The sequence below is a fragment of the Somniosus microcephalus genome, chromosome 3 (genome assembly GCF_052327205.1).
Source record: "Somniosus microcephalus isolate GS21.2 chromosome 3, FLI_Smic_1.0, whole genome shotgun sequence".
Classification (NCBI taxonomy): domain Eukaryota; kingdom Metazoa; phylum Chordata; class Chondrichthyes; order Squaliformes; family Somniosidae; genus Somniosus; species Somniosus microcephalus.
The window spans coordinates 32,341,170-32,354,566 of record NC_140989.1 but is presented as its reverse complement, the minus strand read 5'-3'; the positions used below and the strand labels follow the sequence as shown (position 1 = coordinate 32,354,566).

The 13,397-nt window shown below is 47.2% G+C and overlaps 1 protein-coding gene across 1 annotated transcript in view; it reads left to right on the top strand.

Annotated features, from left to right (window-relative positions):
* Nucleotides 1–13,397, top strand: part of LOC147120956 (3-oxo-5-alpha-steroid 4-dehydrogenase 2-like) — a 54,291-nt gene that overhangs the window by 38,272 nt on the left and 2,622 nt on the right. The window contains exons 3-5 of the mRNA XM_085977319.1: nucleotides 3,448–3,460; nucleotides 7,323–7,473; nucleotides 8,789–8,890. Coding sequence (XP_085833445.1) covers nucleotides 3,448–3,460; nucleotides 7,323–7,473; nucleotides 8,789–8,890 — 266 coding nt within the window. The remainder of the gene's footprint in view (nucleotides 1–3,447; nucleotides 3,461–7,322; nucleotides 7,474–8,788; nucleotides 8,891–13,397) is intronic.

The following is a 13,397-nucleotide window of genomic DNA, read 5'->3' as shown; positions in this document are numbered from 1 at the left end:
TGGCTGCAAGTATGGGAGTTTATATGGAGGGAGAGATTAAGGGAGGATAGGAGAACAGTGAACTCTGTGGAGAGAGAGCTTGATGAGTTGAGATGGAGATTGAAATCACCGAGGATGAGAAGCTGCTCGGTGCAGAGGCTGAGGGAGGAAAGCAGTGAAGGTATCTCTGTGAGAAAATTGGCATGGTACTTGGGTGGGCGGCTGAGAACGAGAATTTTAAATGAGAAGTGAGAGTGGTCGAACAAGGTGAGATGCTCAAAGGAGGAGAAGGTGCCAGAGGACAGACCAAGGTGTGATTTGGTGATAAGAGCCACCACGGCAGTTTGGGTGGGGCAAGTGGTGGAAGGTATAGCCAGGCAGGGAGGCTTGATTTCAGGAGAAAGCGTCATCACCTCTCAGTTAGGTTTCCATCAAGGCCATGATGTCGATGCAATCATCCACAATAAGCTTATGGATGGCAAGGGCCTTGTTCACAAGTGAACGGACATTCTAGAGGGAGATGTGGAGAGCGGCGGTGATAACTGATCCAGTGGCAGAGTCCACAGGGTCAGCATTGGGAGAGGTGAGTGGGACAGGAATGAGGTCGGAAAGATTAGCCCCCAGTGGGCACGCTGGGCGGGAAGGTCGGCGAGAGAGCAGGATGGGGCAGTTGGGGTTGCTGCGCGTAAGGAGGCAGCGATGAGTGCCTTGGTGGGGCCCTTCGGAGGATGCCAAGTGAGGCACAGAGGGAAGCTGTAGGCTTAGCCAAGAGGGAGTCAAGCCTGGGATGGCGGCAGGAGAATAGCAAGGTTGAGGAGTACTGAAGGGTTGAGGTAGGGATTTGGGAGGGTAGAGTACCTGAGAGGGGAGAAATGAAAGGAGACACGATGACAGAAGAGTGGGGTCTAGGAGGGGTAAAGAGGAAAGAAAAAAGAGGGAGAAAAAAAGTGGAAATAGAAATGATGGCGGCTCAGGTCCAGAGTGGCAGCTAAAGCACGCATGCGAATGAACACAGGAAAACTCAAGTTACACAGACCTGGTTACAAGATTAGGAGACATATATCCTGGTAATAAACGGGGAATAGAGAGGAGATAATAGGAAGGAGTCCTGAGTTAAAGTTAGAGGTCCTGTGGTGGATAAATTTGACATAGGTCGGGTGGAGTCAGTTTGGAGCATCAGCAAACTGATGTCCAGGTTCGGGTCCAGGTGTGGAGGGCGAGTGAGTCCAGAAGCTATGTGAAGGGTAGAGTATCGGAGGAGGCACTGCTGGAGGTATTTCCGTGGGAGTGGAGAATCACGGGGCAGAAAAACAGCGGAGAAGTTGGAGATCACATAGACGATAGGAGCAGGAGTAGGCCATTCGGCCCCTCGAGCCTGGTCCGCCATTCAATGAGATCATGGCTCACCATAAGATCCCGGGGTGGTGGAGAATTGGACTTCGGCCCAGAGAGTGAATTTTTGGCCAGGAACCAGACTTTGGGTTGAAGTTGAAAAACCAGTAGGAAAGTCAAACGTTCAGCAGGTAGCAGCAGCGGTGGGGGATGGGCTGTAGGCTAGACGAAGTTACTTTAAAATTTAAACAACTGAATAGCAGATCATAGAAACATAGAAGATAGGAGCAGGAGTAGGCCATTCGGCCCCTCGAGCCTGCTCCGCCATTCAATGAGATCATGGCTGATCATCCAAACTCAGTACCCTGTCCCTGCTTTCTCCCCATATCCCTTGATCCCTTTAGCCTTAAGAAATATATCCAACTCCTTCTTGAATATATTTAATGAATTGGCCTCTACTGCCTTCTTTGGCAGAGAATTCCACAGGTTCACCACTCTCTGGGTGAAGAAATTCCTTCTCATCTCTGTCCTAAATGGCTTACCCCTTATCCTTAGACTGTGACCCCTGGTTCTGGACTCCCCCGCCATCGAGAACATCCTTCCTGCATCTAGTCTGTCTAGTCCTGTTAGAATTTTATAAGTTTCGATGAGATCCCCTCTCATTCTTCTAAACTCCAGCGAGTACAAGCCCAATCGACCCAATCTCTCCTCATATGCCATTCCTGCCATCCCAGGTATCAGTCTGGTGAATCTTCGCTGCACTCCTTCCATGGCAAGAACATCCTTCCTCAGAGATACAGCAGCTGAGTCTTATGCCATAGTCCAGTGCAGAAGCGTAGTCTTGATGTCCAGAGAAGTCCAGGAATTTGGAAGCCAGGTTTGAGAAAGCAAGCAGTGGTCACGGAGTAAGACAGAGAGCAGGCATGGTCGGAGGATGGGCAGTGGGCACTTTAAACTCGCAATTAACTTGTAATTAGGGCTAAATACACCCACTATTAGAGCCGGGGGAACTTAAACAGTGGAAGAGAGGAGATTGGGGGTGAAAGGGCAACGCTGGCCACAGATGGCCAAGGATAGGGGTGCACAGTAAGGAGCTCCTCAGTGCTCACTGAGGAAATCAAAAAGCAGGCAGGCAATGCTCGTCCCTGCCAAGTCACTCACTGTCTTCCGCCCAGGTCATTCCCCCAGCACAATTCCCACCTCTGTGTCCCTCAAGCCTAAGGGCCACAGAAAGGATACCGTTGCCATCCTTTGCCCTTTACTCCCCCAATCTCCTCTCTACCACTGTTTTAAGTTCTGCGACACCACCTGCCTCTTCATTCCCATGGAAACGCCTCCAGCCATGCGTCCTCCGATAAACTACTGTTCAAATCGCTTCTGGCTCACTCGCTCTCCACACCTGTCTCCGAACCTGGACAGATGCTCCAAGCTGACACCACCCTACCTACGTCAACTTTATCCCACCACAGGACCTCCGTGTTATAAATCTCATCATCATGAAGAAACGACTCATGAAACAACACTGGACGGCCAGCTGGTGGCGCCGTCCAAGGAGTATAAATACTTGGGCGTGGGCCCAGCCTACCCAGTGACATTTTGTAAGACAAGGTACTAGTGAAGTACAACTAGACCTCCATGTTTTGAAACAAGTTGATTAAAGCCTTGCTTTATACTCGAACCAAGTGCGTAGTGAGTTTTATTACGTCACTCCTCATTACAGTCAGAATCAAAGGAACTGTTGAGCAGTTTGACAGTCGCAGCAATATCATGGCGTGAATTCAAAAATGTGAAGCCTGATTTTACAAACTAAAATCCCTGGCAAGGGGATTTCAAAACTGCTTCCGGTCCACCACAAGTGCAGAACAATCAGTGATTTCTCCTTCACAATTGCCACCTAGCTGGTATGGTCAAGAACAAAAAGCTTACCACATTGAGAATCAAGGGTGTGAATTCATATCCAACCACTCTGTGGCAGTGTGGCAAAGAAAATTGAAGGAAAAAAAGGAAGGTTGACCAGATGTCACAAAGTAAGAGGCTTTCCGCACTCGGAGGAGTTTGTTTCTTCTATGTGTTTTCTTTCTTTGCAATCTTCCTGCGAAGATTTTTTTAATGCTTTTATTAATTCTACTTTTTAAGGGCGTTTATCTATGCATTTCATAGAGATAGGAACAGGAGTAGGCCATTCGGCCCTTCGAGCCTGCTCCGCCATTCAATGAGATCATGGCTGATCTTCGTCTGAGATCATAGCTGATCTTACCAGTTCAGTACCCCGTCCCCGCCTTTTCTCCGTAACCCTTAATCCCCTTAGCCTTCAGAAATATATCCAATTCTCTCTTGAAAATATTTATTGAATTAGCCTTCACAGCCCTCTGTGGCAGGGAATTCCACAGGCTCACCACTCTTTGAGTGAAGAAATTCTTCCTCATCTCTGTTTTAAATGATTTGCCCGCTATTTTTAGACTGTGGCCCCTGGTTCTGTGCTCCCCGGCCATTGGAAACATTCTCTCTGAATTCAGCCTGTCCAGGCCTGCCATAATTTTATATGTTTCGATGAGATCCCCTCTCAATCTTCTAAACTCCAGTGAGTACAAGCCCAAACTATTTAATCTCTCTTCGTAGGTCATTCCCGCCATTCCAGGTATCAGCCTGGTGAATCGCCGTTGCACTCTTTCCATGGCAAGAACACCCTTCCGCAGATGGGGCGACCAAAACTGTACACAATACTCCAGATGCGGTCTCACCAGCACCTTGTACAGCTGTAGTAAGGTATCCCTATTCCTATACTCGAACCCCCTTGATATGAAGGCCAACATACCATTTGCCTTCTTAATCGCCTGTTGCACCTGCATGCTCTCCTTCAGTGACTGGTGCACAAGAACACCCAGGTCCCTCTGCACTTCCCCATCTCCCAATCTATTGCCATTTAGATAATAATCTACCCTCCTGTTTTTACCCCCAAAGTGGATAACCTCGCATTTATCCACATTATAGTGCATCTGCCACGTATCCGCCCATTCCCCCAACCTGTCCAAATCGCACTGTAGCCTCCTGACATCCTCATCAGAGCCCACCCCTCCTCCTAGTTTAGTGTCGTCAGCGAATTTGGAAATATTGCATCCAATTCCCTGATCCAGATCATTTATATATATTGTGAACAGCTGGGGTCCCAGGACAGATCCTTGCGGCACCCCGCTGGTCACTGCCTGCCACTCCGAAAACGAGCCGTTTATTCCAACTCTCTGTTTTCTATCCGCCAGCCAGTTCTCTATCCACGTTAATACTTTGCCCCCAATCCCATGAGCCTTAATTTTGCATGATAATCTTTTGTGTGGAACCTTATCGAAGGCTTTCTGGAAGTCAAGGTACACCACATCCACTGGCTCTCCCCCATCTATTTTACCAGTTACTTCCTCAAAAAATTCCAGCAGATTAGTCAAACACGATTTACCCTTTGTAAATCCATGTTGACTCTGTCCGATCCTTTCCCCATTTGTCAAGTGCTCCGCTATTTTATCCTTAATAATGGACTCTAGCATTTTGCCCACAACCGATGTAAGGCTTACTGGTCTATAATTCCCTGCTTTCTCTCTACCCCCCTTTTTAAATATTGGGGTAACATTAGCTACCCTCCAATCCACGGGTACTGTTCCCGAGTCAATGGAGTTCCGGAAGATGATCCTTAGAGCATCTGCTATCTCCAGGGCCACCTCCTTAAGTACCCTAGGATGTAGTTTATCAGGCCCCGGGGATTTGTCGGCCTTCAGTCCCCTCAACTTACCCAACACCATATCCCTAGAGATACTAATTTCTGTCAGCTCCTCCCTCTCATTAGTCCCTATGTTTGCCGATATTCCTGGGAGGTTATTTGTGTCCTCCTTTGTGAATACAGAACCAAAGTATGAGTTTAATTGGTCTGCCATTTCCTTATTCTCCATTATATATTCTCCCGAATTGGACTGCAAGGGACCGACTTGGGATTTTACCAGTCTTTTCCTCCTGATATACCGATAAAAGCTTTTGCAGTCTGTCTTTATGTTTGCTGCAAGTTTACTTTCGTATTCTATTTTCCCCTTCCTGATTAATCCCTTTGTCCTCTTTTGCTGTATCCTGTACTGCCCCCAATCTTCCGGTCTGGTGCTTTTTTTTGCCAGTTGATATGCCCTTTTTTTTGATTTTATGCTGTCCCTAATTTCCCTCGTTATCCACGGTTGAGTCACCTTTTTAGGTTTATTTTTATGCCAAACCGGTATAAACATGTTCTGGAATTCTTCCATTCTATCTTTGAATGCTTGCCATTGTCTATCCACTGTCAATCCCCCCAGAAACACCACCCAATCAATCTTACCCAATTCCCGTCTCATACCCTCGTAATTCCCTTTATTTAAGTTCTGGACCTTAGTCTCTGATTCAATTTCCTCACTCTCCATCTCGACTGAGAGCTCGATCATATTATGATCGCTCTGACCCAAGGGGCCTCGTACAAGAAGATTGCTGATAAGTCCCTTCTCATTGCACAATACCCAGTCTAAAATGGCCTGATCTCGAGTCGGCTCCTCGACATATTGGTCCAGATAACCGTCCCGAAAACATTCCAGGAATTCCTCCTCCTCAGAATTTTTACTAATTTGGGTAGTCCAATCAATATGTAAATTAAAGTCACCCATGATGACAGCTGTGCTCTTATCGCACGCTTCTCTAATTTCCCTTTTTATGCCTTCCCTCACCTCCATATTACTATTTGGAGGCCTATATATCACACCCACTAACGTTTTCCTCCCCTTGCTATTTCTCATTTCTACCCATACAGATTCCGTTTCATCCGAGTTAATATCCTTCCTTTCCATTGCATTAATCCCCTCCTTTACCAGCAATGCTACCCCACCTCCCCTACCTTTTTGCCGATCCTTCCTAAATATTGTATATCCCTGGATGTTAAGTTCCCAGCCTTGCCCACCCTGCAGCCACGTTTCTGTAATCCCAATCAAATCATACTTGTTTACCTCTATTTCCACAACTAATTCATCCACCTTGTTCCTAATGCTTCTAGCATTAAGATACAAAGCCTTCAGGCTTGCTTTTTTCACACTCTCATTATGAATTAGTTTGGCCCTTTGTGTTTCTCTCCTTTGCTTATTGCTTCTCACCTTTCTACCATCTATTTCTGACTTCATATGACTTCCCTCTTTTCCACTACCTAGGTTCCCATCCCCCTGCCAAATTAGTTTAAATCCTCCCGAACCGCCCTAGAAAATATTACCCCGAGGACATCGACTCCCTCACAGTTCAGGTGTAGACCGTCCCCTTGGTACAGGTCACTCCTCCCCAAGAACTGGTTCCAATGCCTCAAGAATTTAAATCCCTCTCCCTTGCACCACTGCTCAAGCCACGTATTTAGCTTATCTATCTTACTCTCTCTAAACTTATTAGCTCGTGGCACTGGTAGCAATCCAGAGATTACTACCTTTGAGGTCCTACTTTTCAATTTAGCTCCTAACTCCCTAAATTCAGCTTGTAGGACCTCCTCCCTCTTTTTACCTACATCGTTGGTACCTACATGTACCACGACAACTGGCTGATCCCCCTCCCCCTTCAGAATGCTCTGCACCCGCTCCGAGACATCCTTGACCCTTGCACCAGGGAGGCAACATACCATCTTGGAGTCTCGGTCTCGGCCACAGAAACTCCTATCTATCCCCCTTACAATTGAATCCCCTATCACTATAGCCCTATCCCTCTTTTTCCCGCCCTTCTGTGCAGCAGAGCCAGTCATGGTGCCCTGAACCTGGCTGCTGGTGCCTTCCCCTGATAAGTCATCTCCCCCAACAGTACCCAAAACGGTAAACCTGTTTTGGAGGGAGATGACCGCAGGTGACTCCTGCACTACCTTCCTGCCTTTACCCTGCCTTTTGGTCACCCATTTACTGTCTGAGCTAGCCTTTACCTGCGGTGTGACCAACTCACTGAATGTGCTATCCACAACATCCTCAGCATCGCGTATGCTCCAGAGTGAGTCCATTCGCTGCAAAGGACATCCTCCATCTCTCCAAGTGGTTCTCTCTGCTTACGTATTCTGTACTCTTATTGGCTACCTTCAGGGACACGCCATGATCTACTGCAATCATTATGACGACAACTGGGCCACTGACTTCAGATTTACCTCAGGTAAACCTAAACCAGTAAATGTTCCATATTCAAAATATAGGACAGGGAATACTCATTATATGACTTAAGGCAACTGTAGCTCTTGTGAGCGAATGTTGCGGCACTCAGGATATGCAAAACTAGACTGCATTTAGCTTAATGATCCCACTGCTGCCCTTGATCTCCCTACCACCCCAATCGTGCCCGCACCCTGATCCCTCTGTTGGTCTCGAATTTTAATATGGGCGCCCCCTTTTGGTGAGTGTAGTTTGGAGGGTGAGAATATTCAAAATGGCAAAAAAAACATTGGGACCACACTATTGGTCAATAAGTTCATGGGTCATGGGCATTGGACCAAATTCTGGGGCCGTTTTCCCCTAAACTGGACTGGTACCATTGTCCTTACAGAGAGAGTGAATTCAATGTTGGCAGGGGTGGGGGGGGGGAGGTGGGGAGGGGAGGGGAGGGGGGAGATTAAAATTGATAAGGTTGGGGAGGGGAAATTCAAGACTTTGAACTAGATAGCATGGGGCAGTGGAAGTTTAACAGGTGTTTAGCAAAATGATAGATTAACAGAGGCAAGAGGCCCAATGGGGGAACTGAGGAGGGGCGAAATCAGTTGACCAAACAAGTTGTCTTTATAGCAATGATAGGTTTAGAGGAGCTTGAAGCGCAAATCCTGCAATTCAAAGCAGAATCCAAAACCAGTGCCTCTATGACCTTGGGGGAGGGGGTGTTGGAGGGGGCCACTATAGTGTAATAGCCCAATCCCTACCCTATCTAGGAAAGCTCCACTCCGGGCCTGGGGCCTGGAAGAATTACTCCTATAGTTTATCTCCTCCAATACGAATGAAGAAATCTTGGGTATACCCACAGCTTAAGGTACACACCCTATTAAAGACAATTGTCCTGTTGCAATTTCAGTGTAATTTTTTTGTTTTCGCACATCGTAGGCTTGGTTGGGAGCTGGCAGCTTTTTGGGGTGGCGACGGGGTTTTTTGAAGCTGTTGTTCAGCTTTTTCTAAGTTGCCGTGGATGTTTTAAAAGTGCGTTGCTCGTCAGCTTTCCTCTGCCGACTATTGCTAAACATAGGCAGGCAAAAAGGAGCCCATGTACAACGGAGTTTGACAAAGCCAGATTTTTTTGTTGTTGCTTCAATCAAAGCTAAGATCACAGGGTTACAGAGGATAAATGAGTAAACTGATAGAATTCACCTTGTGTGATGTTTCTGTATGGCAGAGCAGAAAATGGACTTCATTTGGCTTTACATGTTGAAAAATGCTTTATTCTTTGTGGACTATGATAAATGAACCATTTTTGTCTTGCTATGTTTTAGGTGTTTTGCTATATTTGGTGGGATTAGCAATTAACATTCACAGTGACCACATATTGCTGGACCTAAGGAAAGCTGGTGACCTGGGATATTATATTCCTCAAGGTAACATCTTCCACAATTTTGTAATAAAAAATCTTTAGGATTCAATATCAACTAATACAATCCCTCTAAAATGGTATTATTTGATATAAAAATGTTTGTGTATTGTGAACACTGGAAACAGGTCCGCTGGAAATGTATTGGCAATGAGATGGCAGTGCTGCACACAGTCTCCCAGGACCCTCGCGCTTCTCCCTCTCCAAACTGCAGATCCCCTTCTACCCTTAGGATTACAATCCTTTCTATTTACTTCCTTACTTTTTGCTTCCATCTTCTACTTTGGCCTTTATTGCAAGGGCGGATGAAGTATAAAAGTAGGGAAGTCTTGTTACGCCTGGACAGGGCATTGGTGAGGCCACACCTGGAGTACTGCGTGCAGTTTTGGTCACCTTCTTTAAGGAGGGATATGCTTGCATTGGAGACAGTTCAGAGAAGGTTCACGAGGTTGATTCCTGAGATGAAGGGGTTGTCTTATGAGGAAAGGTTGAGCAGGTTGGGCCTATACTCACTGGAGTTTAGAAGAATGAGAGGCGATCTTATTGAAACATATAAGATTCTGAGGGGGATTGACAGGGTGGATGCAGAGAGGATGTTTCCCCTCGTGGGGGAATCTAGAACTAGGGGGCATAGTTTCAGAATAAGGCGTCGCCCATTTAAAATGGAGATGAGGAGGAATTTCTTCTCTCAGAGGGTTGTGAACCTTTGGAATTCTCTTCCCCAGAGAGCTGTGGAGGCGGAGTCACTGAATATATTCAAGGCGGAGATAGACAGATGTTTGAGCTACTGGGGAGTCGAGGGTCATGGGGAGCTGGCAGGGAAGTGGAGTTGAGGCCAAGATCAGATCAGCCATGATCTTATTGAATGGCGGAGCAGGCTCGAGGGGCCGAATGGCCGTCTCCTGCTCCTATTTCTTATGTTCATTTATTTCCCCTTGCTTCTTTGTCCAAGTAGTTGTCTGTTCCTCTTTAATCATCTTTTTATTCCAACTTTGGCTTCTTTCTTTCTGGAAATTTCTTTGAAGAAAAAATTAGGTCATGGTTTTCTTGTTTTTTATTTTTGTCCACATTGTCTTAAACTTTACCTTGACAGTGTTAAACTTTTACCTCGATGCTTACCAGAATGTGCCAACAGATCCACTGAAGACATTTGCTAGGATTATCCTCCCAGTGTAGGGTTCCCAACCCTCCATGATTGGCCCTGGAGCCTCCAGGAATTAAAGATTAATCTCCACGACACTGGCTGCAAGCAACACCCCGGGAGAAAAATCATAGCGGCATCAAAAAGAATTGTGTTCTTTTTATTATCTTTTTAACAATTGTGGTTTATCAGTTATAAAAAATATCAGACACGGGGGCTGAAGGGCCAATTGGCTGATAGTCAAGAATCATCCAATCGGGTAAGAGTCTGTTTGCATTCTGATTGGTGTGGGAAGGCGGGGCGCTGCAAGGGCGACCGATGGCGGAGGTGTGTGGGGGCGGGGCGCTGCAAGGGCGACCAATGGCGGGGGGGGGTGTGGGTGCGGGGCGCCGCAAGGGCGACCAATGGCGGAGGTGTGTGGGGGCGGGGCGGATAGAGGCTGGAGGTTGTTAGCATTCCGCCTCCTTCCTCCTCTGGTTCACAACAACCTGTTTCGGGTAAGCACGAGACACATGATGGTGGAGTATATGGAACAGACATTGTTGATAACTAGTGTAGGTGATCGGCCCAACTAGACACAGAGAGTGGCTTTTCGGCTTCTCGTTCTATCTTTCAAGTCCTCCGAGCATCTGTTGAAAGACAATTCTCCTTTATAAATCATATTTTTCCTACATCAAAGGTACATGTCACAGATAAGACCTCATGACGAATCCTTTGAAAACAGTCTATTCATGTAACAGTTCTAGTTGTTTACTCTGAAGCTACTTCCCCTCAAACAAGACTTCCTGGAACCTACTGCCATTTTTCCCATGGAGGCCTTGGGAAGCGATGGTAATTGGGCGATAGGCCTCAAGCCTGCATTTTCTGTCATTCTCCGCCCTGATCCCAAGGAGACTGTCAGCCATTTTCTTATAGCTTGGCACATATCGACCAATTCAGACGCTAAGTTTTAATTGAAAGCTGCAATGGTGAAGAACGTAATAGCACTGGTATTGTTTGGTTCTCAAAAAGAAAGGTGCAGCCCACTTAAACTTGTACTTTCGGATGAGACATTAAACCGCAGAAGAGCAGAGGAGTTATCCCCGGTGTCCTGGCCAATATTTATTACATCACTAAAACTGATTATCTGGTCGTTATCACATTGCTGTTTGTGGGAGCTTGCTGTGCACAAATTGGCTGCTGCGTTTCCTACATTACAACAGTGACTCCACTTTCAAAAAGTTCTTCATTGCCTGTAAAGTGCTTTGAGACGTTCTGTGGTCGTGAAAGGCGTTATAGAAAGGCAAGTCTTTCTTCCTTCTTACTTCTGCGATGCTAGATTCTGGAACTACATAATGTGTTATAGAAGTGTTTCTGTTTGCAATTGGCTACATTGAACTTAAAAGTGGGGTTTTCCATTTTGGCGGAGTCTGCTGCAGGATTCGGATGTCCGCCCACTTATTAGCGCGACCAATGTTCCCTCGAAGCTGCGTGGCCACATGGATACGCAGTGTCTGTGAGGTCCTGCGCAGGCTGCTCACTGGCTTTTGCATTGTAAAAACCGTGCATGTGCAAAATTTGAATGGGACCGTTGATTGTGACATGTCTAAAACAGCCATGTGCATACCCTTGTGCAACTAATAATCTTTCATCTTCCTTTTCCTATAACTCCTACGACATTCAACCCCTGTGGCTTCAGCATAGGTGGAGGCAGGCTGCTGACTTCCCTGCTCTGGCTGCTCAGATGCTCTTGGCCGATGTCCTCTGGGTTTTTGGAGCCCGCAAGGGTCCCGCCAAAGACTGCTCCGCCTGCACCTGTGCAGGCGTAGACTCGGCCATCGGGACAGGAGGCAGTGTGTGGGGCTACTGACTGGGTGGGGGGTAGGGGGGGACAACTGGTGAGAAGTGGAAGCGCTTTGAGCAGGGTCTCCACTTCAGTGTCCCATTTCACCATCATCCCTCTCATAGTCCAGCCGCACTTCCCTACTAGCAATGAGCTAGAGAGCACTTTGCGGCACATCAGTGGGGCAATGAACGGCTAAGGCTAGCTTTTGATCCATACTAGTTGTCATGAATCTTACCATTAATGTAGAAATGACTCATGAGATAACACTGGGCAGCCAGCTGGTGGCGCTGTCCAAGGAATATAAATACTCGGGCGTGGGCCCAGTTTGCTCAGGATGTTTTTGTAACCAGGAACTAGTGATGTAACTAGAAATCGCATGGTTGTGAAACAGTTGATTAAAGCCTTGTTTTATACTCAAGCCAAGTGCTTAGTAGTTTGCTTACATCACTAGTTAAGGTGTCATTCAGCATGTGCAAGGTGTTGGTGAGGGCAAACATGCACTTGTTTGCCTGCCACGTTTGATGCCCCATGCAGGTGGCCACCCTTTCCATGGGCGGACACGTCATAGCTAAAACTTGCGACGTCAAGCCAAGCATGCTTGAGATGGATTCCACCATTCTCTCTGCAAGCGTGCACAACGTGGCTGGAAATCCTGCCAGAGCCTCACGCATTTGTTGCTGCTCCTCCAGAATCATCCCCTTTGTCAACGGCCCCCGAGGTTCAGCATCTGCGCCCAGCTGAGCAGAACTCGGAGCGTCCTGCGCCCTCTGACGAAGACTCTCCACTGCTGTCCCTGTCTCCACCATCTGCTCTTGCTCGCATGTGATGTGTGAGACACCAGGTGACAACACAACTATCTGTCTTGATGGTCCCACCGATGTGTGTGTATCTGCGCTGGTGTATGGTGTGTGATGTAAGAAACCTACTAGGCACTTGGTCTAAGCGTTAAACAAAGCTTTAATCAACTGTTTTACAACATGGAGGTCTAGTTGGGTCCTTCACTAGTTCCTGTTAAGAATGTCCTGCGCAAGCTGGGCCCGTGCCCGAGTATTTATACTCTCCCTGGACAGCGCCACCCGTAGGCCACTCAGTATTATTTCATAAGTCTTTCTTTCATGAATGACTGACTCATGTCAGTGTGTATGCGTCCTGTGACGGTGCACCCCCAGAGTTAGTGGCCTCCTTTGAGGAGTCTTCCTCCTCCGGCTCCACCGCCTGTTGAACATTTGATGGGCCTGTGGGCGTGTAAAGACATGAATTAGAACTGTAATGTTTTAAGTGAACATTATGCACATGATCATATTTCACTGGCCACTGACATCAAGTCAACATGCGCGACTGCCGTATGCCATGTGTGCGATATTTAATTCTGTCACTAGCTAGCTGGGAGCTCCCCGTCTCTCCATCTCTCACCGACGTGCACGCCGACACTCCGCTTATTTCAACTGCCTCCTCCTCTGCAGCTGTGAGCGTTGCTATGACTGGAGGGCCACCTCCTGTTCTCTCCCTGGTGTTCTGCGCTCTCTTCTCCTGCAAGGAGGGAGACAA